The 27,979-nt window shown below is 38.2% G+C and overlaps 2 protein-coding genes across 3 annotated transcripts; one reads left to right on the forward strand and one right to left on the reverse strand.

Moving 5' to 3' along the window:
* Window positions 1-241: 241 nt before the first annotated feature.
* Window positions 242-8,331, forward strand: pdia6 (protein disulfide isomerase family A, member 6). The gene is made up of 13 exons (XM_067571487.1): window positions 242-376; window positions 710-851; window positions 1,980-2,037; window positions 2,444-2,570; window positions 2,822-2,925; window positions 3,040-3,176; window positions 3,670-3,784; window positions 4,667-4,807; window positions 5,729-5,813; window positions 6,067-6,139; window positions 6,241-6,399; window positions 6,502-6,598; window positions 7,637-8,331. The coding sequence occupies exons 1-13, from the start codon at window positions 358-360 to the stop codon at window positions 7,706-7,708; spliced, it is 1,329 nt and encodes a 442-aa protein (XP_067427588.1). The 5' UTR covers window positions 242-357; the 3' UTR covers window positions 7,709-8,331.
* Window positions 8,332-8,484: 153 nt separating this feature from the next.
* hpcal1 (hippocalcin-like 1) lies at window positions 8,485-19,617 on the reverse strand. 2 transcript variants are annotated; one of them, XM_067571488.1, is made up of 4 exons: window positions 19,298-19,617; window positions 12,654-13,154; window positions 11,459-11,564; window positions 8,485-9,003 (listed from the first exon to the last, which is right to left on the reverse strand). In XM_067571488.1, the coding sequence occupies exons 2-4, from the start codon at window positions 13,029-13,031 to the stop codon at window positions 8,906-8,908; spliced, it is 582 nt and encodes a 193-aa protein (XP_067427589.1). In that variant the 5' UTR covers window positions 13,032-13,154; window positions 19,298-19,617; the 3' UTR covers window positions 8,485-8,905. The 2 variants fall into 2 exon arrangements, with proteins under 2 accessions (XP_067427589.1, XP_067427590.1); XM_067571489.1 differs by lacking the exon at window positions 19,298-19,617 and adding an exon at window positions 16,830-16,895.
* Window positions 19,618-27,979: the final 8,362 nt, after the last annotated feature.

Here is a 27,979-nt window from a genome sequence, read left to right on the forward strand (position 1 = left end):
CTGAAGGTTTTGATACAACAGTAATTACCGTAGTCTACTTTCTATTTTATTGTTGTCTGTCTATAGTTGTATATAAATGTGTAAATGGACATAATACACGTCGGCATAATGAGAGCTACATGTCATCATTACATCTCCTCTTAGCGCTGTTTGGTTTTGCCCCTTTTCCCTTGTCTTCACCATACCGGTTGCATTAAACTACACGGCGCACGCTGATTGGCTGAGGCGCGGCGTCGCCACCAGCGCACCAATCAGCGTGGGCCACGGTGAGATTCTTCGATCTACTTTTCAGGGAGAAGCAGCGGCAGGTCTGCGTGTGTTGCTAACAGAGGAGGCGAGCAGAGAGCAGCTAAAACCATGAGACCGCTTTTACTTGGTGAGTGACAAGAGAAACAGCTTTTCTACCTTTATAAAACGCCATGTTGGAGAAGTTGTTAATAGGAGATGTATTTGACTGCGTTTTGCTAGCCCGGCTAGCTCGAATAGCTAAGTTAAGGTGCATATAACTGTAACAGGCCTCTGTTACCGTTGAATCAATGAATCAAGAAACCTAAATTTTACATGCTGTTACACAAATTGGCAACAGTTCTGCATATAAACTGTATTTAAGTCGGATTATATTGTCCCCGGCTGCTCTGTTTTATTGAACACGTTTGAGCATTCTTTGCTGATAGTAAATCTTTTGTTATCTTCATCTCTGCTCCTCCAGGAGTGTTGGGCTGCTCCCTGGTCCTGTCTGTCCATGCCATGTACTCAGCTAGTGATGATGTTGTTGAGCTCACCCCCTCCAACTTCAACAAGGAGGTCATCCAGAGTGACAGTCTGTGGCTGATTGAGTTTTACGCTCCATGGTGAGTCCGTGCAACTGTGGTGGGCATTATTCAGTGGTAACAAGTGTCTCGGAACAACCAAGTAGTGACACAATGACCACATTCAGTATACTAGCATATTCAGGCTCAGTAATGGTTGAGTCATTTGACTATAAAATGCTTCTCCATGACTGGGAGAGTCAGTGGAGACTAGTAACTTATGCAAAGTTGGTAGCTCCTCCTTGGGTTAGATGGCAAGTACACAGTTTAGAGTACAATCTTATACAAAAGCAATCAAAGAGTGATTAAAAAACAGTAGAAAATGAGTTTTAGCACATATACAGGCAGACAGCATGCATACATACTCAACCAAAAAATTAATTGCTAAACTATACAAAAATATCTTGAATTTATTTAGGGCTGCAACTAACGATTATTTTCATTATGATGATTATTTTCTCAATTATTCATTTTGTCTATAAAATGTCAGAAAATTGTGATTTTAAAATATAAGTTCTTAGCGCCCATGGTGATGCCTTCAAATGTCTTGTGTTGTCTGATCAACAATCAAAAATCCAAAGAAATCCAGTTTACTATCATGTACGACAAAGAAAAGCTTCAAATCATCACATTTGAGAAGCTGCAACCAGCAAATGTTTTGACATTTTTGCTTAATAAATGACTAAAATGATTATATGATTATCAAAATAGTTGCAGATTTTCTGTCAATCAACAAATCAATTAATCAGTTGATTATTGCAGCTCTAAATTTGATAAATTGTTAACTCGTAGCATTCTCAATATATACATATATTCAGTCTATTATCTGCGTTAAAGAACAGAAGCTAAATCTTAAAGACAAGTCTGTAATAAACAGGAAAACAAGTGGAGATGTGCACTCTCCATTTACACATTTAGCAGCTCTGCGCTAAAGGTCTGTACTAGTATCAATTTGCTTACAAGTTTGATCTCCTGATTAAATGAAATGTTTCAGGACTTGAATAATGTTTATTATATTTCTCATTCCAACTGCTTACCAACCCATGACTTCTGTGTCCATTATAAAACTAGATTACAAACAATAAAAGCTAAAAATATCTTATTACTAAACATCATCATGAATGTGATTTAATATTCACCTCACTGCATCTCCACTATTTATTACCACAGGTGTGGCCACTGTCAAAATCTCACTCCTGACTGGAAGAAGGCAGCCACTGCCCTCAAGGTAAACGGAACATTTCCAGTTGTCTTGCCGGATACTTTGAATCATTTAAAGTTCGGGAAAAGACAACACTGAAGCTATATCACTATTACAAATCTCTAGCTCACAGCTGTCCTCTAAAAAGGTGTAGAAGTTTGTGAGAATAACAACAAACGGCGGTGTGAGATGTGAACAGAAATGGAACTGGTCAAATGTTCTCTCACTCTGTTGTTCTCAACATACTCATCACCTCTAACTGTATTAATTTGAACCACATTGCTTCTAGAGATGTGAAACAGCACACAAATGTTATGCGACGGCTCTAAAGTCTTGTTTTTCTCCAGAATTGAAATGAGTTTACAGTTTTTGTATATTTTGCTGTGTTTAAAAATTGAGACAGCACATTCTAATCTGTTTCGGCATCTTTCAGGGTATTGTCAAGGTTGGTGCTGTAGATGCAGACCAGCACAAGTCACTGGGAGGCCAGTATGGCGTCAGGGGTTTCCCGACCATCAAGGTCTTTGGAGCCAATAAGAACAAGCCAGAGGAGTATCAAGGTACAGATGAGAGCATCAAGCAGACAGCTTTGTGATTTTGATGTTTGCCTCCTTACTTCACCAAACCCTCTTAGAAAGCTTATCTGAAAAGATAAATCTAAAAAAGAGGTTTGAGTTGTGTAACAGAAGTCAAATACTTCCTCCTTTCTCAGTAAATCAGTAATTTGCATATGAAGCGCTGTATGGAAGTGTTCAGATTGTTGGTGAAGTCACTGGTGAAGTGGCAATGACTGACCTCCTTCATCCCGCAGGTGGACGCAGTAGCCAGGCCATCGTGGATGGAGCCATGAATGCTTTGCGCACTCTGGTGAAAGACAGGATGAGTGGCAAGTCTGGCGGCTCCAGCTACAAACAGGTAGAGGAAGTAGTGAGCATGCACATATAGCTTTTAGGTTGTAGTTAGTTTTCACATTGGAAGGATAAAAAGTTGACGTGAACACGGTTAAGTAATTCAACTGTCCTCTTGCAGAGTGGTGGAGGCAGCAGCGGGGGCGGTAAGAAGGATGTGGTTGAACTCACTGATGACAACTTTGACAAGATGGTGCTGGAGAGCGATGATGTGTGGTTGGTGGAGTTCTTTGCCCCCTGGTGTGGACACTGCAAGAAGTGAGTTTGGCACTTGACTGTCTCTGAGATTTCTGCCACTGCCCCAATAAAACGGAGGTTAACAGAATGTTACTTACAGAACTAGAAAGTGATGTTTGAAAGACCAAACAACATTACAATCTTTGTTTTTGGAAACAATTTCTCAGTAAGTCTGAGAAATTGACCTCAGACCTCACTGATAACACTTCATTGGGACCATTACTTCAGTTAGAAAGTATTCCTGTTAAATGTTGTAGTCCAGTTTTTAACATCCTTACATTTGAAGATTGTACATTTGTACATTAGTAGTTCAGAAGTCAATTCTATTGCTACAAGCCCATATTTACAACTGAAGATTAAGTGAATTGGTTTATACTTCCAGTGACATTTGTTGGGCTTTCATTGCAGGCATCAAATTATAAGAAAGAATTCCAAATGGGATGTGGGATGACATTTTTTTTTGAGTATATCATAGTTGGTTTTTCTTAACCATCATCCTGTTCACTGTTTCTAGCCTGGAGCCTGAGTGGGCAGCTGCAGCTGCAGCTGTGAAGGAGCAGACCAAGGGCAAAGTTCGCCTCGGAGCCGTGGATGCTACTGTTCATCAGGGTGTGTCAGGCCGCTACGGGGTGAGTTAGAATTTATAAATAATATTGTGCATTGATGCATAATTCACATGCAAACTACTAGTAAATTGATAAAAGGTGGAACATTTTGACCACAGCTGCTAAGCTGGTCTATCCTGTTTTCAGCTGTAAGTTTAACCAAATAAAATGATCTGATGTACATGATGAGCTACTGAGGCTTGTGGTCACAGACTTTTCTGCTTTACATAATGTGGATTTGACCTTGTAAACATACCTGTGTGCACAGTTTGAAATGCTATGTCTCAACAACCAAATAATTGTGGTTTGTAAAAGTCTTCTTATGGGTATGAATGTGTCTGTTTATCCAAACAAAGCTATGAAAGTATTTTGGTGGTGTGAAGTCAAGTCATACTAATTATATTAGACTGACTTTGCCTCAGAACATCCAGTCTAGTGCAAATGTTGATTTCTCTTATTAGTGCTTCATTTGATTTATATTTTTTGCTTCATATCATGACGCTACATCTTTAAACTCTGCCACCATGAATTTAGCTGCAGTTTCTTTATTTGCAGTCACATGACAAGATATTGTTTGCAATTAAATGCAATGATTCAAAGCAAAGACTTGGAAGGTCATGCATTTTCTGTATGACCTATGTGTGTCCTGAGACTATGATCAGTCATGACAAAGAATGTCACCTTTATCACCTTTAACATGCGTATTACAGTTGCTTAACAACTAAACACAAGTTTAATCAGATATTATAACAAATGTAACACCAAATGTCACTGAGTTGTATCACATCAGTTAAAAGACATATTTCCTAAACTGAATCCCTAATTAAATATCAATATGCAACAGAATCTAAGGCATTATTTACATCCCTAACCTAAAACTGAACATGTATATCCTGTGTGTTTTAGATCCGTGGTTTTCCCACAATCAAGATTTTCCGTAAAGGCGAGGAGCCCGAGGACTACCAAGGAGGCCGCTCCCGTGGTGACATCATCGAGAGGGCTATGGATCTGTTCTCTGAGAATGCCCCTCCTCCTGAGCTGGTGGAGGTTAGTACAGTTGTGTTTCTCATTTCCATTATTAGACGCATGTATGATTTATAATAGGGCTGTGCGATTTGACAATATATATCATGTGACGATAGAAAAATGTCGTTTCATATTATGCTCTATCGTTTATTCGTTGTGTTGCAAATTACACTCTTTAAGGCAATATTTTTTGTCATTTGGAGTCCGTCCATCTTTTGCGTGGATTACATTGATAAATGACTCTCTTTTATTGCACTTACCGTAACGTAATGGGTGCAGCTGTTGTCAACTCTAGTACTTCACCTGGTTCACTGTCTTTCCTCTGCTCCGCTGTGTGTACAGCACATACACGGAGGGCTGAGCCCCGCCCGCGGTTAAACACAGAGAGCAGAGGAAAGTAACGCGACCATAAATGACAGCAAAACGCAGTAGAGACTATATTTATTTATGTTATTTACCTAATTTATGTGCACTTGTTACATTTCAGCTCAGTGAGAGTCTCTGCTGCATTTTGCTATCATTTATGGTTGCGCTACTCTCTGCTGCTCTCTGTGTTTCACCGCAGGTGACAAAATTGTGCTATATTGTGATATGTATTGTAATCAGGATATGAATTGACCTATATCAGGATATGAGATTTTGGTCATATCGCACAGTCCTAATTTATAGTTCTGCTCTCTGGATAAGTTCACAAAAAAGATCTGTCACCAAGCAGGTCTAACTCATAACCTACCGGATTAACTAGGTTTTATACGAGCTATTTTAAGCCTGAGCAGTGACCGACAAAAGGAACTGAAACTTCAACACAATATGCAAAAGACATCACATAACTGAGAACACTGATGGAAAGTCCTGTGCAACAGCTGAGACTGCTTGACAGACCCCACAGAATCCCCTTCACAAAACATTAAATTGTGTGCATTGTGAATGTTTGTCCCTCAGATCCTCAGTGAAGCTGTCATGAAGAAGACCTGTGAGGACAGTCAGTTGTGCATAATTGCTGTCCTGCCACATATCCTGGACACAGGTGAGACCACACACCTCCGGCTCTGACATCTTAAATAATTCAGAAATGTTACATCAAAGCACACAAAATTTAAAAACCAAATCTAATACACTGTACTGAACCTGTTCAGATATTTAATATAAGAACTGATATACTGCATTATTCAATATCTAATCAAAAGCTGCTGCACTAATGAGTGTGGGGACTTCACACAAAAGATAAATACCCTTATTATTCATGTGTTTCACCATCCACTGTCCTTGTAACTCAACAGGTGCATCTGGTAGAAATGGCTATCTGGAGGTGATGTTGAAGATGGCTGACAAGTACAAGAAGAAGATGTGGAGGTAAGAATGAAAGTCCAGTCAAGGATTCTTAACGGATGAGTGTGACCAGGAAGGAATGACTAATTATGGCTGTGACTAATGTCCCGCTCTCCCTCTATCAGCTGGCTGTGGACTGAGGCAGGAGCTCAGATGGAGCTGGAGTCTTCTCTGGGTATTGGTGGATTTGGCTACCCCGCCATGGCCGCCATCAACACACGCAAAATGAAATTTGCTCTGCTCAGGGGTTCCTTCAGTGAGACTGGCATTCATGAGTTCCTCAGGTAAGGGATGCTATTGTCTGCCTACCTTAACAAGGATTAACAGAAAAACATGCATCAGAGTAGACTGACTCATGGCGCTCACGTTGTCCATCTTCTTTTCAGGGAACTTTCTGTCGGTCGTGGCTCAACTGCCACGCTGGGAGGTGGGTCCATGCCCAAGATTCACACCGTTGAAGCCTGGGACGGCAAAGATGGACAGGTGAGTTGGAGCACTAGTGGTGTGGTGAGGAAAGTGTGTGCTCAACAGAACAGTGATGCAACAAACCTTTACCTACTCATGACTTCCTCCATATACAATACTATAAACATCTGAGTATTGTTAAGAAACACTATATTAAGCAATATGGCGATTGGAGTGTAACCAGTAATCAACTGTTTTCTTTCTCATGAAGTTAAGTCAGACTTGTAGTTATTTCCCGAAAATTAAAAAGAAACCCAAGTGTCAAAATAACGATTATTTTCATTATCGATTAATCTATTTATTATTTTCTCAGTTAATTAGTTGTTTGGTCTACAAAATATCATAAAATTGGCCGAGGTGATGTCTTCAAATGTCTATTTTTGTCCTGACCAACAGTCCACAACCCAAATATATTCAATTTACTATCACAGAAGACTAAAGAAACCAGAAAATGTTCACATTTGAGAAGCTGGAACCAGAGAATTGGGACATTGTTTTCTTAAATAATCACTCAAAATGATTAATCGATTATCAAAATAGTAGGCAATTAATGGTGCTAACAGCAGGTATAATGTTTACCATTTTAGTTTAGCAAGTATTAATTAGCACAAAACTCAAAGTACAACTGAGGCTGATGAGACTGTCTTTAGTTTTGCAGGTGTTGATGATAGTGCTACATTAGAAGTTAAGGTGTCACCAATGTTACAATTCATCCTGAGGGGGACAAGGATGTCTGTACTAGATTTCATGGCAATCTAATCAAAAGTTATTGAGACTTTCTCTTAAAACCACAAATTTCAGCCTCATGGTGGTGCTGGAGGAAAAGTCAATGAATCATCAAGTTATCAAAGGATATATTGATCAATAGTTGACATGTTTTAGTCTAGAACAAAGTGGTGGACTGACAGACCACATTACTACATTGCTATCCCTAGAGCCATGCTGCTGGCGTGGCTAAAAATGGGGGATTAGGAATCTAGTACCTGGTTATAGTAAAACCTTTCTTGCCTATACCATCTTTTCTGACCATGTGTCTTTATTTTATATCATTCTCAGCTTCCTGTGGAGGAGGAATACGACCTCAGTGATGTAGACCTGGATGATGACTTTGAGAAGGATGAGTTATGAGCTCAAGTGGGGCGGGATCTGATCCAGACTGGTTTGGTTTGATCTGGTCTGGTCCTGTGCGACCCGCCTCCCCTCTCCTGTGGACGAATGGGAGGCCAGGCCGCTCAGTTACTGAAATACTCCAGAAAAGACACATGAGAGACACCTGCAGTTTCTCACATCATCTTTGTCAGTCACACAGGGACAGGAAGGGGGGGTTGTGAGAGTCGTGTCCCTGGAGTGAACTCTGCCTCACACACCTGCTGAACGTTAGAAGCTGCATATTTATACGGCCGCCGCCAGCTGAGGAGAAGAGGGAGGAGGTTCTGAATGTGGCATTTTAATTGTTCATTCGAGTCTTTTTCAAACATTTTTCCCCCTCCCCTCTTCAGCCACCCTCAAGCACCTATTTTAAGATGTGGACTTGTCAAAGTAACACTTCAATGTCCAACCTGATGTGATTTAAATTTTTTTTTTTTCTCTCTTTTTTAAACCAGTGAATGAAAATCTTGGTGGATCATGTCTGTCCAGGACAAGGGGATACTGTGGGACTTCTTGTGTAGATTTTTCTTACACGACTTTATTTCAATTGTGTGAAAACAAAATGACATTTTTGTTAAAAAAATAAAAAGGAATAAAAACAATCACTGCCTCCGTATTCACGTAAACTGTTACAATATCAGAAAACGCATATCACTGAGCGCATGCAATACCAAAGGCATACAGAGCTTCAGAACACCAACTTTAGCTACTGTTGATATCCTGAACAACAATAAGCCATTTTCAACACATTTAAATCAAAATATACGAAGTGATTTTAATTAGTTTCCTCTTAATGTAACATAATGGGAGTCATAATACTTGCAAGCATATATCCAGTCAGTATAATAGAAGATATGGCACTTCACTTATGGAAAACAAGTAAAAACCATGTCAAGGCAAGAGCGCTTTGGAGAAGAGCAACTACAGGGAATACCTCAACTGAAAGCACATCATAGTCCACAGAAAAGGAGCCACATTGACAAAAGAAGTATCCATTAATGTAAACATTAAGACATGGAGTGTTTTTTTGTTTTTTTTTAAATGACAGGATCACATGGTTCTCTGGTGAGGGATGTGTGTGGGATGATGACCAAGCTTCTATCAGATCAGATGAACAGCATAAAACTGGATGGGTGTAGGTGGTGCATGTGTGTGTGTGTGTCATTGTCTCTGTCCTCAGAACTGACGAGAGGCTCCCTGATCTGACTGCAGCAGTCTGACAATGGACGGGTCGCTCTTGGCACCTTTAATGAACTCCTCCAAAGACAATCTACCTGCGGAGCAGAGACCAAAAAAAGAATCTCCGTCACCAGCAGTCGAACATGTGACGCTGGTGTGAATCATGCAGTTACAGCACTCTAACACCCACAAAAAATCAACAGAAACAAGTTTGATGTTCCTTTTGAGTTTAAAATTAAATCACCGCTGTCCTAGATAACACAGTACAGGCAACTGTTTGGAATAAATTAGAATGAACTTAAATTACAGTTTTCCTGGATTGCTTACACACTGTAATTGGGCCTATTAACTAAACATCCCAAACCATGACGCCATCTACCAAAAGACCCATTTCCCAAAACTATAAATACTGTTCCCGTTTTCAGTCATGTGCTCATTTAGAAAGCACTGGAATTCAATGTCATTAACTCAAGCCATCACAGCTGGAACCCAATTAACACACAGTTCCCCAGGTGAAAATAGATAGATAGATAAAAGGGCCACGGGTCAGTTCACTTGTTTAGGAACAATGGATCCACAGAGACCTGAGGCAGAATAAGTGTGATTTCTTTCTTTTTACTGTTTTTTTTTTTTTTTTTTTTACATAGAAATATATACATAGAAATTATTTTACTGTATTCTATGTTATTTATCAGTTGGATATTTTTATAGTACATTAACTTTTTCACAAAATTTCAGTTTATTTTACTACAGTACATTGAGGAATTAAAAATGTTGAAAATGTATACATGTGTTGTGTCTATATAGTATTCATCATGTAAAGAGGTTGTTCTGGGGGAAAACCATAAGCACCATTATTTATTGCAGTAACAGGTTTTTACAGTAGTGTTTTGAATGGATCTCACCAGTGTGTAATGGCTATGTAGTAGTGTTTGTGTATTTGATGGCTTATGTGTGATGTCTGACGGCAATGTTTGGTTTAGATGTAAGATTACATGGTTTTTGAGTGGAGAGTATGACGTTTGTAAAGATGAGTTACGCATTTGTGTTTAGAGTTTTGGGAAATGGAGCATAATTTCAAGAAATGTGTCTTAGCAATCGATAAAAAACTGTAATACTTTTATGACAGAATGATTCAGTTGTTCATACCTGTCGAGTCACGTCAGCCAGCAGGTGATGCTGTTGGGTTATTTACATGTAATTCAGGAACTCTTTAGGTGTATTGATTTGCATTTTAACACTACAGTTTTTGTAACTTAACAGTCATAATGTCAACTAAATATTTAACAATATTAATGAAATTACAAAATCATAACATTAAAACACAATATGAATAAAATATTTAAATATATATACTTTTACGAAAGATTTCTATTATGAGGGTTTCTGGGGTTCTTGTCTCACCAAAGGTATTTTCTTTGGCAAAACATTTTGGAAACAATTTATTAAAAGATAGAATGCATGTAAGTGTATTTTATATCTGTAATAACTTTGTTTAAACACAAAATGATGATGTGCTTTAAAGGGTATTAAAACCAAATGAGCAGCATTTAAATATTGACGTATTGATTATTTTGATGTCAATCCCTAACAGAATGCATTATTTCACCATTCTAATAGTTTACTACTTATATCTATTACACAGTGCATTTCCCACTAAATGCCACAGAATCTTTCTATCTCAATCTGTCAATCTTTGAGCATCAAATCGTGAGCAGTGCAAAGATCAAAACTGGCAACAAATAATGAGAATAACCTTTGTCACACAGCATCTGTGCATATTACATTAAAAATGAGGTGTTTTGGAGTTTTGGTAGATCTACCCTTCACAGCAGCTGTAGCCGTAGGCCTGCTCTGTGGTACCATGTGATGCTATAAATCTTGAGCATGAGACAAACAGTTTGACCTTCAGACTTTCTGAACCTTCTGCTTCAAAACAAACTGAGCTGCCCACCCTCATATGAATAGCGCTAAATATCTCACTGAGACGAGACGTGTCAAATACGTTCAAAACAGTAAGACTTGGGAAATACTTAAGTGCAAATCACATGGGTGTACTGTAGCGTCACCTTTTCACACTAAATGTCAAACTACAAGCATCGTGGTGGCTCAGCAGGCTCAGTTGCAAACCATGATGCCTTTTAATGATCTTGTGAGTCATGTTCATGTTATGTCATGTTGTTATACGACATCCTATTTCTATCTTTTTCCTGTTGCTACTTACTAATCTACTGTCTTTATTTTATGGTTTCTTTCCAACTAGCAGATAATGATTTATGGTCCATCTGTAATTATGTAAACTTTCTCCTAACAAGTATAACTGAGTAGTCAAACCATGTTAGTTTACTTTTGTTTTTCAAAAGGTTGCACTCTGAGTCTTGGCGTATCGTTAATTTGCAGTAATGAACAAGTAGCATCCTCATAAAGCATCTATAAAAAGTGCTTTTGGTCTGCGACAAACTCTAGTGCCAGCTGGTTATGATATATATCTCTTCAAAGGAACATGTATTTACATATTTTAAGTTGATTACAGTAAAATATCAGTCTCACCATCATTGTCAATGTCCATCTGTCTGAAGATCTTATCTGTCCGTTTCTCTGGTGTTGATTCATCTTCAGGCATCTTCATCACCGATGACACCATCTTGTAAATTGCCTACAGAGGAGGGAGTTTTTCCTTGTTATGTACCTGTTAATTTTCTTGATTAAAGCTTTAAAGCAGCAAAAATGGAAAAAAACAGTTCTCTCTTGAAATATTTGTTACATCTTTGTCTAAATGCTTTGACCTGTTTTCTGTGGCTTCTTTGTAATGATGGTGTGCTGGCAAGTGAAGCTTATCCTGCTGTTACACTCACTGTAAGTCGCTCTGAACAGGCGTGTCTAATGCATCTATTTGTATCTTGTCAAGCTACACATTTCACATCATCTAAAGGTCTCTGGCCTTGATGAGAGAAAATATGTTTAACTAAAAAAAAAAAACAGAGCATTCTACAATAACAAAAGCACCGATGCTTTAGCTTTTTTTTCACATTCATTTGTATCCACAAACACAACGGACTGAGCCAATATTGATATGGCCCTGCAGGCTGCTAAGCTCACCATATTGGAAGAGTAAATATAGTCACGCAGATAAGAAAAAACAGAAAGGGCAGCCTGCGTGATGTGAGGTAAAAATATCTTATGAATTCAGACCTGCAAGTGAATTAGCCTGTGGGCTAAAATGCATATAACACTAGGAATATGAGCTCAAATGATCAGTATATAAATACAACATTTATTAGCAACTATTTTGACAATTGATTTTTTTTTCTGAGTAATTTATCAAGCAAAAACACAAAACAATTCTCAGTTTTAGCTGATCAGATGTGAAGATTTGCTGCTTTGCTTTGTCTTATGTGATAATAAACTAAATATCCGACTGTTGGTCGGACAAGACATGACACTTAAAGATGTCAACTTGGGCTTAAAGAAATTGTGATGGGCATTTTCCACTATTTTCTGACATTTTATTGACTGATCAATTATTGCTCCCTCAAAAGAAAATTTTGTTTTAAATTTACCCTCCTCCTACTTAAAACATTTCCAATGTCAGCTACACTTTAAGGTGTGTATGAAAAACATGAATATTAGTCTTCAGTGATGCGGAATAAAGTTGACTCCTGACACAGATTGAAGAAGAGCTTGGTATATACAATACATATCAATAAAGAAACCATATTAAGTAGGATGAGTCTCATGTCCTCACCTGAACTATCTCCAGCATCTCTGCCCGGCTGATGTATCCGTTCCCGTCCAGGTCGTACATGCTGAAAGCCCAGCGCAGCTTCTGCTCCAGCCCGCCACGAGACGTCACGCTCAGGGCGATGATGAACTCCCTGAAGTCGATGGTGGCGTCACCATTTGTGTCAAACGTGCGGAAGACGTGCTCGGCGAACTTGGAGGCATCTCCGTAGGGGAAAAAGTTGGCATAGATCTTCTTGAACTCCTCCACGGTCAGGTGGCCGGTGGGACAATCCTTGAGGAAGCCACGGTACCACTCCTGCAGCTCGTGGTCGGTGAACTCTGTGTTTTCTCTCAGGTCGTTCAGGACCTCGGGCCGCAGTTTGCTGTTCTGTTTCCCCATGATGCAGCACTCTCACAGGCAGGCAGATAGCTGGGCTGGTGTTTCTACCTTCTCCCTTTAGTTCTCCACTCTCTCCCTGCGCTTCTGCTCTCCACGTCGTCGACTGCTCAGCTTCCTCTGCTCCTGCAGGAGACCAACAATCCTCATTAATATCCTTGTGTGAATATCATCAATGATTCATGGGTTCAATAAATCCTCTCGGTTTGCAGCAATGTTTTATTATAAAACAGATGCTTCTCAGGCAAACAAGCTGAGGCATGAATCTGGATAGTTAAGACAAAAACACAGATAATACTCAGATGTCATGAGGGCAGCATGTGTATGTTGGGGTGGATGGCCTTGTCTCCGTGGATACAGTATTAATCCTCTGGCACGGTGATAATTTATCGACCCCTCACTGCAGGGTAGAGGGACAAGTGGCATTGTAATTCTCAATAAAGCCACTTTCTAAAAGGTCAAGCTGATACTGACTGTTGTCACTGAGAAGACCAGACATTCACCACCAAATGTAATCACAACCTCTATGTGAAAATAATATTTGGATTGATTTTAATCATGTCAACAAACATGATGGCTAAAAAATACCAACGCAAACAAGGACACCGAAGCGTTCGACCACCTGTGCCTATTCACCTTTGCTTTCTGTGGTTTGTCTAAGTTCTGTTTCCATGGTTATATTCTGCAAAACCAGTTTATTCATGTATGCAGGGGTATTCATGATTGGAGATATGAGGATGCATAAAAACAGCACATCCGGAATAAAACATTGCAGCATAATAACTATTAGATGGGACACTTTGTGCATGCAGACCGCTGATGAAGCAAAGGGAAACATGGGAGTGTTTGTAAGCAAAAAGGTTATGACATTTACAGAGAAACTGTGTGTGTATGTGTGCATACTGATTTTTTTTAACTTAACAAGGGTTGGTGATGGCTGACTTTCCTTAACAAATAACAAGAAAACTTAACAAGAAAACATCTGTATAAAGACACAAATGTATTGGCAGTTTACGTAAGCATGAATTAAATCTCTCTGATAACATCAAACATTAGCAGTATCAACCATGTAAAAAAACTGTATTTCATAAGATGTTTGAAAGTGGGTCACCTTTGATGTGTGCCTTTGTGTGAGAGATGGAAATAGATAAATAAACAGAACGAAGGAGAGAAAGAATCGCCATTTTTGTAATAGAATTAAAAAATATCAGGAAAAAAAAAGGTCTAAGGAAGAAACTGGCAAAAACCTGAGCTAATCTTTTACAACATGTATCTGGTAAAGTGTGAGTGGGAGGGACAGAAAGAGAGATGTGCGGGGGCAGGGAGGAAGAAAGAATGGAAAAAGTATGACACATAGAAAGAAAACTATTTCCAGCTATACTATGTGAGCTGCTTTGCTAATACCTGTGGTTAAATACATAAAAATCCTTCAGAATAACACCTCTACTCCTCTGTTACCTCTAATGAATTTATCGGAGGGAGAGAGACTTATCATCCTCATGCTGTCTCTCATTCAATCATTGAAATCCCATCCTTCATGTGTTATTGGCACCAGAACCACTCTGTCTGGCAAAGAACAAATGAGAGCAGTGTGAATTTGGATGAGGTCTTTTCTGTACACCGATGCCCTTATTTCTCGTAATTGTCACAAGGCTGTAATTTCCTGCAGTTTCATGAATCGCAATCGCAGTAACATGGGAGGCAGGCAGGTTCAAGAGACAGCCAGTGAAACAAACTCCTTACAATGTTGCTCAGGCTTATAGATGGAAAAGAAATCAATTCAAACAGACACACAACACATCAATAGAGTTCATTTTCAATCTCCCTTCTCTTATTGATGCTCATTATATCGCTGACTCCAGCAATGGGCAGGGCATTTCCATCTAGGTTTGAATTACTGGAGGATGTCAAAAATAATGTCATACCCTTCTTGGACAAGGCTCAACATGTTTTGTTTTTTTTACCAATAACTGTTCCATAATATTTAATTGCTATAATGTTTCATTCCAGATTGTTTCATCGTTTTCTTCAGAAGTGTTCAAAGAAGTAGAAAAACAGGAAAATCTGCATCTCATGCAGACAGCAGTATGCAGAAAACATGTTTCTTAAGTGAACAAAAAGAACGACTTGTTTCAGTTTCATACTGATTCATACTAATTGTAAACAGATTTTTTAGAGATTCAGATTCTAGTGTGTTCTCACTGGTTAAGTGACAAAATATCAGTATATTCAAAGCAGTTAGGATGCATAGGAAACACTGTTGATGGATACTGTTCTCGCACAGTTCAACAAACAAAGGAAATGGAGGAAAAGCTCCAGAAAGATTTTGGAAAGATCTCTGAAAACTTCACTGTTTGTGAAGTTTAATTGGCTGTTAAATCCCAAAGTCACAGTTTGTTTGAAATGCATCAGTGCACGTAATTAATCAGTTCCTGTTAATATAAAACAGATTATATTATATTAATGTATCTATGTGTGTATTTTTTGTATTAATGGCTAAAACTGTATGACAGATAGTATGTAGTACATATCATATGGAATCAGTGTGTAGTATGGCTTTGGGATTCACTCTGAGAGGCTGCTGTGTTCACAGTATGTCAGATGCATGGGAAAGATTGGAAAGATTCCCATGTTCAGGACTTGCAAGAATTCATGTCATCTGACAACTCAGGAAGGTTGTATATATAACTGGGTCTGGTCATATGAAGGTTTAAAATACTGTGTATTGACAAAATTACATAATATCCATTAAATTTGATGTGAGGCAGCCATGTTTGTTTGGTTTTCAAGCACATAAAAAGTCTTTCAATCTGCTTTGAGCTAAATGCTAACGTAAGCATGCTAACAATAACAGTGCTAACATGCTTATGTTTAACAGGTATAGTATGAATGTTGACCATGTTCACCATCTTAGTTTAGCGTGTTAGCATGCTAACATTTGCTAAATAGCACTAAACACAAAGTAAATCTGAAGCTGAATGTCATTAGTTTTGCAGGTAAATTAGTCATAAATACATAAAGTATTAGACAAACTATATTTTAATTTTAAAAAAAGGTAAAAATGATGTCTTAAAAAAGAGAAATGGCCTTTTATTTGATTTTAACAGAATAAATGACAAAAACACACACAAGCACAAGCTACAGCAGGATATTGTGTTTCCTTATGCTACTGTGTAATAAGCTTGTGAACATTATGGTGCAGAAGTGATCCACTAGAATAAGGTGAAGCTCACTTGTGAGAATCTATTGCCATTAGCTCCTGATTGTGTTTAACTGGGCTACAGTATAAATCAAACACTGCCCTGCAGGCCTGACCGTAGTCCTTCCGCTCCAACATGCAACAGGATGAGGAAGCGGCAGCAACCTCCTAAGCTCTGGGTCACATGGACTTTTCCAGGACAGCTCAGTGTGCAGGCTGAGCTGGAGCAGACATAAATATGGGCGTTGCTATTTATTCCTCCAACGCACGAACCCACATGAAAACCCAGAAGATTCCATGCTGGAAGACGGAAAAGTGCTGCCCTGATGTTTCAGGGAGCTCCGAGCCCGAATGCCGAGTTTACTTCCAAGTAGAAACAGTTGTAATTTGGAGGGAAAAAAAACAGCAAAACATTGTGTATTCTGGTGAAGAGATTGTTAGCTAAAATTATACAAATATACTCGGAGATTATGACTCACAAAGAGTTTTACAGATTCCACTGACCTCTGAAATACGCTCATTAATCCTAAAACTAAGCTACGAATCCCCTTTTGCAATTAGGGCCTATTCCATATTCATATATACATTATTTACTGACTTACTTTTTAGTATAACAGAGAGAAAGTAGGATGATCTTGGAGCATTTGATCAGCTGATTTCTGGGAAAGAAAAAGCAAAGAGTTGCCTTTTAATTGTTGCTTTAATTAAATATGACATATTGCTGTAAGAAAACTTTTTAATTGATTGTTGGTCTCTGTGGCTCACTTTGTTTCCTGGTGCAGAGACTGTTACTGGCATCAGAAGACCGGACAATTACAGCTGTATGTAATTCTGTTTGTGCTCATAAAATGTGGTATCTATATATGCACACAGGCCTGCATTTGAGACGTCACGGGATGTTTTATATGTTTTCACAGTGGGGGATTTTGAATATGGTCAGAAATAACCTCTAGATATTGCTCTGACATCTTATGACCTATTTTGCAGAGAGAATGATACACTCTTGCTTTGACTGCTGGAGTTTCATTAAGTTTGTAAACTGAACATTGCCTGCGAGCATTTCTTGATACACAACAGCCTCTCCAGATTGCCATTCCACGTTCAGTGTTTGCAATTCCCCTCGATTACACAGCAACAGTCTCTCTCCTTGTCCCCAACCCCCATAACCATCCCTGTGCTGTATGGTCCACTTTTTTTCCCTGCCTAATGAGTCTGTTTCACATAGGCTCCAGTGCAGCATGTAGCTATCCCCAGCCCCAAGGCTACAGTGTGTATCCTATAAACTTCTGACCAGGCAGGTTTCACTGATGTTTGCCAAATAGGCCCACCTCATTTCCTAGGTTATGGATTGTCACAACAAAGAAAGGCTTTATTCATTTCCCAGATGCTCGTTACTTCATCTATAGCAAAGGACAAATTCCAAAGACAGTCAGATGAAGTAAGATGAAGGGCGTGTGTTCAGTCACATGAAGGAAGTTGGACGGCTAAACTGCACATTAGCACATCCATAAAGAATGACAAACAGCTGATGGAGTAAATTACGCTTCTGACAGAACATCTGTTAGTGAGTGTAGGAAACAAATGATGACTTATGTCAATGTTTACATTTTGAAGAAGGAACATGTTTTCTTTTTTGTGGCAAACAAACTAAACTTTCTGAATCAGCTGGATAATTTCCAAATGTTCTCCTAAAATAGAACTGGCTCTACATTTCATGATGTCAGAGGTCACATGGAACAGTTCCCATCGTCAACCCTGTATAAACACGACGGAGAAAATATTTTTCATGCTGTCTGTATTGCGCCTCTTTTGAATGGAATGTAAATCAAACAAATTGATATGGTTGGGCGCACAGAGAGAAAGCAGAGTTCTCATTTTATTGTTGCACAGCAGCCTGAAGTACTGCGTGCTGGCAACTGCTGTAAGACTGCATGAGGAGGGTGAGGAGTTAATTGGTCCAGTGTATGAGGAAGAAAAAAAGAGAAAATGAGCTCTTCGCTTATTCTCGCTTTCAGCGCTGCTTCATGACAGTCTTCTCTGAACTAGTGTCAGAGAAAATCACGCAGTGGATCAGGATGAAGTCCCCTGACACACCAGTAGTCAAGGCAACAGGATAGTAGTGCAAAGGCTTATGAGAGGGAGGCAGTGTAACTATCAATCTGGGGCACAAGCAGGGCAGGAGATATAACGAGAAACAAGAACATTTTGTGTGTGTATGTGTGTGTATTTTTTCAAATGAAAACCTTGTTTTCCACAGTGTTATCCACAACGACTTTATAAATCATTTGCTTGATATTTTCCAGTATACATGTTGTTATAATTCATATTCTAAATGTAAGTGTTTGGGAGCAAAAGTTTACTTTCATTTTAACAGCAAGTTTTTGCAACTGATTAGTTGGTTTCCTGCATTTTTTCTAGGAAGCACACTCTTGACATGTTGGCTTTGGTTTTGTTAAAAAACTGGAACAGTAGTGTTGAAATTAATGCACTGGCAGGCATAATTATGGCAAGATACAACATTTTTAGGGCTGCATTGTCCCATCAGAAAAGGAGACTGACACACCTTTAGCTTTAGATCCATGTATGTTTTACTTAGGGCACACTGATGACTATATTGTAATTAAAAATGACAAAAATAGTTACTGAAGTGTTTCCACATATATGATGGATTTCGTCACAACACAGCTTTATTATTTTTACATGTGATTATGCATACTTATTTTCTATATCATGATGTACCTATATCAATATTATTATCATGATATTTACAACTATCACCCACTCTGTCTTCAACTAAATATATAGCCTAACTTAAATAAATATGAATTACATTTATTTCAGAATGTGTTTACAGTATGTTTAAAGCTACTTGCAAACTGCATTGAAAATGATAGATTTTTTCCTACTTTGAAACACTTGTAACATAACCTCATGTGTAGGTGAGATGTAGGCTGGTCTTGTTTGGGTGTAACCCCTTTAACACCCTCTTCTGTCTTGGGGAAACTGACACAGCAGTCCAGGGCAGACTTACCACTGGAGTATTTTTTACAATTAAGTCATGTAAACTTACCTCTTTAGGCGTAAACGTTGTTTGTGAGTCTTTCGGTTGAAAAGTCCACTTTGGTTAAGTCCACTTTCCCACTTTATGTCGTCACCAGCAGCCTAACTTCACCGTTAACTTAGCCTCACCTAACACCTCCTCCAACTGATAAAACTCAATGAAATCCAACACGACAATTTAAATGCTGGGGTGAGTTTGACGGCCGCCAAACACTTACAGAGAAAGAAATAAGATACGGAGTTTAACCAAGTAACGTCGTTTCTTAAAAGCTAGCTTCTTAGTCCTGCCTCCAGTTCCCGATGTAGCGGCTTTATCATTTAGTGGAAGATGTGGCACAGAGCTCGGTTTTCATCCGACTCTTCCAAGTTACTACTGAAGGGGTTCTTTTCTCTTTTAGGACGATTGAACGTGTTTCGTCCGGGCACTGTGGTGCTGAGCATACATTGTGTTAATACAGAATGCGAAAAAGTGCCATAAATACATGTAACCGTTACTTAAAACGCCTTCAGTATAATTTTCTGACTTTTAGTTTAGGTGTAGTACTTCCAACCCCCCCTACACACTGAGTAGATCATTCCACACCCGCTCGCTTCCATCGTAGAAACGGTCGCAGCAGCGTCCTGTGGAAAATTATCACTGGGGACTATTATTAGCCCCATATCTTAAATAAACGGCTCACATTTGAGGCAAAATCTTGAAACTTGGAGAAGCACCAAGCAAATGAACCCAACATACATAAAAGCCCGCAGAAGTTCATTTACAAAGCCACTACTGTTTGGTAATTCTATACGAGATGTATGATTAATAACTCAATTATGTATAGCATCCTATAAAAGATGATTTTATTGGTTGCTATTATTATTGTGATGCCTGAAAATAACAAAAAGTGGCTTCAGGATATCAACAAAATCACTACAAGTTCTACAAACACACAGAGGAAAAACAATTTAATTTACTATTATACATGTTACATTTCATTTCAACCTACAACCACCAGCATCATTATGTATGATAAATAAAAATCAAATGTAAACTATTTTATCCATCACAAGTCTCTCTTATGTTGCAGTACAAGCTGCACTAGAAAGCAGTGGTATTACATAATCAAGTTATTTTCATCTTTTTTTTCCAGTATGACTTCTCTCTCAGCCTCTTTGAAGACGTATATTCACCCATCAGCACCTGTGACAGTAACTCCTCTTCTGTAGGCTAAAGTGACACAGCAGGCACGGTGGTGTGTATGTCAGCATTTCAGTGAGTGGATAAATAATTAACTGTGAGTGTATGCATGTGTGTGTGTGTGTGTCTTCCTGAAGCCTGACACCTGTTTCTATAAGCACATGGAGTGTTTATCTCTACCTAAGAGTGAGTACAATGAAGACTGGAGGGGGTTCGAGGCAGTGATAAAGTAGTCTGAGGTTGCTTCTGTTGTTGTTGCCAGTTTGCAACTTAATACTGTCACAAGCCTGCATTGTTGAGGTAATGCAGATGAAAACATTGTTGTGACTCCCTTTTAAAAAAGAACTACAGGATCCCTTTCATATATTTGGACTTTATCTTATACATGTTAAATCATTCCAAATATTATAATACAGTAAATACAGTTAAAATGTTAATCCCACAAAAGTCATACTGTAAATCTGTATGTGAGTGTTGTTATCAGGGCATCACAATCAAAAATTCAACATGACTACAGAGACTTCACAACATCAGTTTGATCTTGTAAACAGTAATTGCGCAATGAAATAAACAAAAATCTTAACTCAAGGTCCACTTACTAGCTTTTTCTGAAAGCTTTTTCTCAGATGAAGACTGTGAGATGTAATTGATAGCTCTGGCAGAAGCTAGTCAGTGGACTCTGATGTTCTACATGTTGATTGTTAACCTTTTTCACACTCGCTGGCATAAAATGTTACTCTAAATAGTGAATAATTGTAGTAATGAAAATTGTTACCTTTGAAGATAGTGAATATTGAGACAAAATTGTCTCTGTGACAACTGGACAAACTCCATCTGTGGAAGAAAAGTGTGAGATGTAGTTGAAAGTTCCAGGAAAAAGTGAGATAAGTTTCTCTCTTTTTTTTTTTCTAAAAGCCTTAATTGTTTTTCTAACTAGTTACTATTTCCCTCCAACAGAGGCACTGTTGTACAATCTATTTTGTCAAGGAAACGCAGTAATAGTGGATAGTCGACAAATAATACACACATACATTAAATCAAAAATCATCATATTTTACAAAATTAAATTCATCATTACATTTACATCTTACACATTAACTTTGCACTTTAGGCATCAAGATGATGATTTAATCCAGGACAAAAGTTTAAATGGATTGAGCAAGGATTACATTTCTTAAGTCTTGCTCAATGACACTACAACAGAGCATAATGGCTGTTTCTAGGAGTGAATCTGAGACACTGTATGAAGAAGAGGGACAACTTCTGTGTTATTCTGCAGAAATGTATTAATCCACTAGAGGCCACTAACAGCCCTCCAGTTTTCTGGTAGTATTGTTGGTTAGGATTGAGCAGGCAGGCCTGTCCTTAGAGTTGAACTCAAAAGCTTAATTTGATTCAGGGGTTAAACTTAATGGAATGAGACTTTTTATTTGTAATAGGGGTGTTTATTGGCATAATCCCCTTCCAACAAATGACTAAAGAGAATTTTGTACTTGGAAAGAACACGCCATGTTATGTCATATCATCTCTCCTAATTGTCTGTTTTGATAGTACATTACAGTGTACTGTTGTAACCCCCCCCCCCCATACTGTATCTAAAATACTGTTGTTAAAAACGATGCATCTTTCCTTGAAAAGTATTAGATTTATGCCATTAAAAGCCAGCATAAATCTCTCCGATTCTTATTTATTGTCCTACAAGAGTAAATAAAATGTTACTAGTTAAACAAAGTTTTCATGTTCCCATTGAACAAACATGAACCAAATTTAGAACAGGTCATGTTTTGTAACCTACAGCTGTTATGACTGAAGACCTTATCATGTATTAATTTATTTTGTGCTAAAACCTCCAAAAATAATTTAAAAATACCTTCAGATTAACCAAGCCAAGATTTTATCATGGGCATGAAAACACTTGTAGAAAACATAGATATTCATGGGGCACTGCAAGCCTAAGCAATGAGCTTATCCCTCAGTCTGAGTTTATTGAGTTCATCTCCCTGTTAGGTGGATCACCAAGTCTATCTGCACAGCATTGCAAAAGAAAATCACAGGCTATTTTTATTTTATATATTATTTTATGGTTACTTGACTCCATACCAACCATAATGCAAGTGACAAGTGTTGTAATAGGATTTCATACTGTAAAGATGTGATTAGATTAACTGAGGTTCAAGTCTATACATGTTGCAAAATGGAGTCACATTTCTTCGGAAAAAACTTGTTGACCCTCTTCCTCGATTGCACGCATGTACATTTAATCTTCTGCACTTGTCATTAGTGACAAGCAGTCGCTGCACATGTAAAGGCAACACACACAGCTCAAATATTGATCTGTCTGCCTTTACATTCAACAGAGTGAGGGGCAATGATCCCTCTATAGTCCTCTGTCAATATTTAGGGAACACATGGCATTGAAATCAAGGTTTAACTTGATTAGGGTGAAATAACATGCCCTTTAAATTATTTTCCATGTGTTCCATGTACATTTCCAATGTGTTTCAGTTCACTTTATCTCTCTGAGATAAGTCACACAGTATCCATACTACATACTTAAGTACCAAACCAACATAAGACACAAACAATAAAATATTTTAAAGCATATCAGTATACAGTCACAATCTGCCCAGTCATGTCCAGTCATGTTAATGTTCCTCACCTAGTTCATACCACAATACTGGAAACCTACCGTAAGCATCATTGCAGTAATGGTGCCATAAAATAAGATATTTAAAAAGGGATATGTTGTGTTCAATTACTTGATATAATTACCATGAAAACAATGCAATGTTTCAATTATAATCACAGTATTTTTATAGACCATGTCTCTCATACTGTTGCTTTTGGTTGTAAGTCAAATGTTTTCCTGCTTAGTTAAATAACCCTTTCAGACCAAAGCAAGGACCTGGAATAAACCCATGTTCGTCATCAGTATGAATGAGTCAGCATTGGGTATTCCGCCTGACTTCACAATAACATGAATCTGAGCAATTCTGCCCTGCTTTTGTATGAAAGGTATTCTATCAGGTAATATAACTGTAAGTAGATATTAGCTCTTACTTCTATCCCACTGAGAAATTCAAAACATCACTGGTGGCCAAGAGAGATATCCTATAAGGTAACTTCCAATTTGACCAGTGACAACACTTTCTAGCTCTTATAAACAGATATGGTTTAGGGATGATGTATATGCAACTACAGCTTAATGTCAGAAGTGAATAAAATGTAAGTTTGATGTGTATTTATCGCCTATCACTTGCAGTGAGGAGGTCCGCTCTGTCTGTCTGCCTGCCTGCCTGCCTCTCTCTCACTGCGCTTTCAGGCTGCTCTGACACACACAGACAAAAAGAGAAGTCAGGAACCAGCTTCTTCTATCACAAATAGTTAAAATCAGCAAGCCACACTTCCAAAATGAGGTTGGAGGTAGGAGAGAAATCTGGTTACGAATTTGCTACTATATGGCCACAGTCAGAAGAGCTCACCAGCGGCTTTTTATTCATGAAAAAAGGAGGACTGAGCTGTTGACCCCTCACACAAGCCTACAGAGGATTGGTTGAGAGCCTCCTGACCAGAGGGATCTGTGTGGTTTGGAGACACCGCACAGCAGGAAAGTAATGCTCTCCCATGGGTTGTAAAAACTGCAGAGAGGATTATCGTCTCCCCTCCATAGAGACTCTGTACTGTGACCGCTGCAGGAGCAAAGCACAGGCCATCCTCAGAGACCCCCATCACCCAGCACACTCTCTGTTCAGGTGGACGAACACTGACCTGAGACATCACAAACCAAGAGAGTGTCAGCACAAACCGAACAAGATTCAGCAACAGCGTCTTCCCAGCAGCAGATTGGTTTCTAAGGACATTCAGGCTGGTGTGAAGTACCCTCGACCCCCCTTCTCACATAGACTTTGGTGTCTTAGCACACACACACACACACACACACACACACACCTTGGACTGTAATGTGAATTGCCTACATCTGGCACATCAAGCTTATGCTTATTTATTCAAAACCCTTATTTATATACTGCTATAACATGCTGCTACACTGCAGTATTATATCCTCGCTGGTGCAATATTTGTGCATTACCTCCTTCCAACTGCTGCTTCAGTACTTCATTAGAGCTCTGTAAATATCTGATGTAAATACTATAATATCGCTCAAACTTCACTAATCTTTAAAAAAGGTAACTTTATTTTTTATTATTTAATATAAATTTAATTTATGGTAAACTTGTTTCTTTTTTTAACCTGACTGAGTGAACTGCACAAGAATTCCAGTGTGCATGAACCCTGTGCCTGTGCGTATAGCAATAAAGTCTCTTGAATCTCGAATCTGCTTCATGTACACGCAGATTTACAGTGACCAGATTACTACAGTGCGTGTAAATATGTTCGCCGATTACCTGTAGTAACCTTGTTACTTAGGTGCATGTAAACTCACTGACTATCAGGGTTTGGATGATTGAAGAGATTTCTGTCCCTGCGTTTTGCTTCCTTCTCCATTCTTTTAAATTATTTTTATTAGATAGCAATAGTGGAGAGATGACAGGAAATGAGGGAGAGAAAGTTGCTCAGAGTTGAACTGGGGACAACACAGTTCATGGTCAGTCACCCCATCCAATTTTGTGGAAGTGTGTGACTTTCCCTTTTTGTGGCCTGATGCACAAACTTTTATGGTCTAAATCTTAGTTAGAAACTGCTAGATGCTATCAGTCATCTTCATAATAATCCTGTTTGTTTATGACAATTACAGTATCTCAAAATGATCCATTTAAACACGTAGATTTTGAAAGACCATGTTTTTTAGTAGAATTATGTGGATATGCTGATATGCTGATAAGCTACATGTGCTATAAAACCCACTACCTGCTTATCATATTTGTACTACTTCACCTTTCATTGTGCTGTGTTGATAGTAGCAATGCTGAGTAGTCATTCCTAGAAGTTTCTGGATGTTGAATGACTATAAAGTCACACTGACATTGAGGTGAGATATTCTTTGTTTTTGAGCCAAGTGTCGGTAATGTTCCTCTCGTAAAGCAATACACAACATGACCAATGACATGACCCATGCTGACTTGAACTTAACTCCATGTTATGTCATACTATAGATTTAGTTTTAGAGGTTGAATTCAAAACCAGCAAGCCACTCTCAGTCAGTCAGAACATTGCATCTACTCTAGTTAGCAGCATGTAAAAAAGTGCAGTACATGCTGCTCTGAGTTGACAATATTGAATATAATGACACTACATGACATGACATGACATGACATGACATTACAAGTCTTTGCAATAGATGCTGAGACTGACATATCTATCAGCATAAAAATAATAATGGTAATATTAGCAATACATCATGTGTTCATTTGATGACAACCCCCTCTTTGTTGGTACAAACATGGACATGTTTAATATTTTGTGTGTGTGTGTTGGAAATCCTTGTTGCAGTGATGAATAATGCTTCCTGATCAAGCTATTGGTTTTGTGTGTAGAAAGGAACAGGTTTGTTTGTGAACATGAGCATGCAACAGTTCTCATAACCATTTGGAATTCAAATCACACTAAAAAAAATTGCCCATAAATTTATCTGAGGTACATGCCGCCTGTCCACTCGTGTACTAGCAGTGCTTTATGTTTTAATGCCTACATAGTTACTGTAGCAGCATACAGTTACTGTCATATATTGAACAAAGGTTGTATCCAACACAAATTTTGTCAATCAAAGTCCAATCACGATGTATGTGTGTGCTTGTGTGTATATGTCCGTTGGAAGGGAGCCAAATGCACAGTGTATATGTGTCCAGGCACAGAATACTGCATGTTCTGTACATTTGGTGTGCTCTGTTGCAAGAACTCATTGATGTGATATGAGAGGTACTGAGGTCCTTTCAACTCTTCAACATCATGGTTGCACTACTGTATGTTAGGTCTGCAACTAATAATTATTTTACCAATAATTATAATAATTATTAATCTGTTGATTACAATTAATCAGTTAATCTGTTGATCAATAAAATGTCCAAAAAACGGTGAAAAATGTCAATCACTTCGTTTCTAAAGCCCAAGGTGACGTTCTCAAGTGTCTTGGCCAGCAGTCCACAACACAAAGATATTCAGTTTTCTATCATAGAAGAATAAATAAACCAGAAAGTATTCTAAAAAATTATTTAAAACTAACTATTATCAAAATGGTTGGCGATTAATTTTTGGTGATCGATTTATCGATTAATCGACTAATCATGTAGCAGGGTTTTGCAACTACAAGCATTTTTTACACTGAACTTAACTGAAATTAAGAACATAATTAATTCATTGAACTCAATTTCTGAAAATGCAAACGTTATGTTTGTATGCATAAACAATTCAGCAAAGTGACCTTAATGATGCAACACATTCCTGAGAATATGTCCACACATATCTTTTCACTGTTGATGTCTAATGTGTAGTAGGTTTTTGCCTAATAGTGCACCAGCTGAAAACTAAATACAAGAAAATATCAAAATTGTAATTTTTTTTTTTTCCAAAAAAGTCAAAGTACAAAATTTCTGTTACACTTTAATACATTGACCCTTGGGTGGTTTTGACTTCATGCCCTCGTTTATCATCTCAGCCAAGTAGACACAGTTACATAAATGACATTGTATGTTTGACTTTCTTTGAACAAAATACCTCAAAAACTAAGGGAAGAATAGAATGAGCTTTGCTGTTCACATTACTTAATCTCTATACTTCTTAAAGTCAAACTATATCTGTTTTGTTTATCCTATTTTTTTTTTATATGGAGAACATGATCCAAACTACATTTTGAACTGATCATACCTCATCACCTGTTACTCACAGACATAAAACTTGGCATACACATTGAGTCTGTTTTTCTTAATGTACATTGCTATTTGCAGGGTGGAAACAATAAAATAAATACATGTGCAAAATCTAATGCAATAGCTCTCCAATAAATGCTACCCTGCTTCAAGAAAGATCAAAGAGTTACACTTATCTGATATATTCTTAACAAAAATGTGGCAACCTAGTTGGATGAATGATGATTAAATGAAAACTACAAATAAAATAGCATAATTTGACAAACTAGTTGGTCCTGAGACTCTTAATATTTGAACATCGGGATGTTTTTTATGCTAAGGGTAGGGGATGTTGAATGCTGTGCAGCTTGTGCAGCCCCCTGAGGCAAATTTGTGATTTGTGATTGATATAAATAAAAAATTGACTAGACTAGACTTAATGATCCATAAACGTAAGGATTCCTGTACATGTGAATCTTTTATTTGTGCATGCATATATGCATGTGTTCTCTATGCTGTGCAGTGAATGATAAACTTTTATCTGTCTTCGTAGAAAGTTTCTATCAGTGAGATTTTTATGAGGTTTGGCCCAAAGTGCTATGTGTCAGTACCTGATAAAGCTGAAGAACAATATGACTGAGAGTGAACAGGGTGGTTTATGACAGCGATACCCTGTGCATGACTTCATTGTGTCTGGACTTTCAGCCAATGT

This window comes from Thunnus thynnus, chromosome 18 (assembly GCF_963924715.1).
Source record: "Thunnus thynnus chromosome 18, fThuThy2.1, whole genome shotgun sequence".
Lineage (NCBI taxonomy): Eukaryota > Metazoa > Chordata > Actinopteri > Scombriformes > Scombridae > Thunnus > Thunnus thynnus.

What these genes read in the sequence shown, in the direction of transcription:
- hpcal1 (XM_067571488.1), bottom strand. Translation starts at nt 13,031, where the DNA reads ATGGGGAAACAGAACAGCAAACTGCGGCCCGAGGTCCTGAACGACCTG. An exon ending in AGATGCTGGAGATAGTTCAG is followed by an intron (nt 11,565 to 12,653) that starts GTGAGGACATGA and finishes CCTCCTCTGTAG; the next exon opens with GCAATTTACAAGATGGTGTC. An exon ending in GATGGACATTGACAATGATG is followed by an intron (nt 9,004 to 11,458) that starts GTGAGACTGATA and finishes TCTGCTCCGCAG; the next exon opens with GTAGATTGTCTTTGGAGGAG.
- pdia6 (XM_067571487.1), top strand. An exon ending in ATTGAGTTTTACGCTCCATG is followed by an intron (nt 852 to 1,979) that starts GTGAGTCCGTGC and finishes TTATTACCACAG; the next exon opens with GTGTGGCCACTGTCAAAATC. An exon ending in GGGACGGCAAAGATGGACAG is followed by an intron (nt 6,599 to 7,636) that starts GTGAGTTGGAGC and finishes TATCATTCTCAG; the next exon opens with CTTCCTGTGGAGGAGGAATA.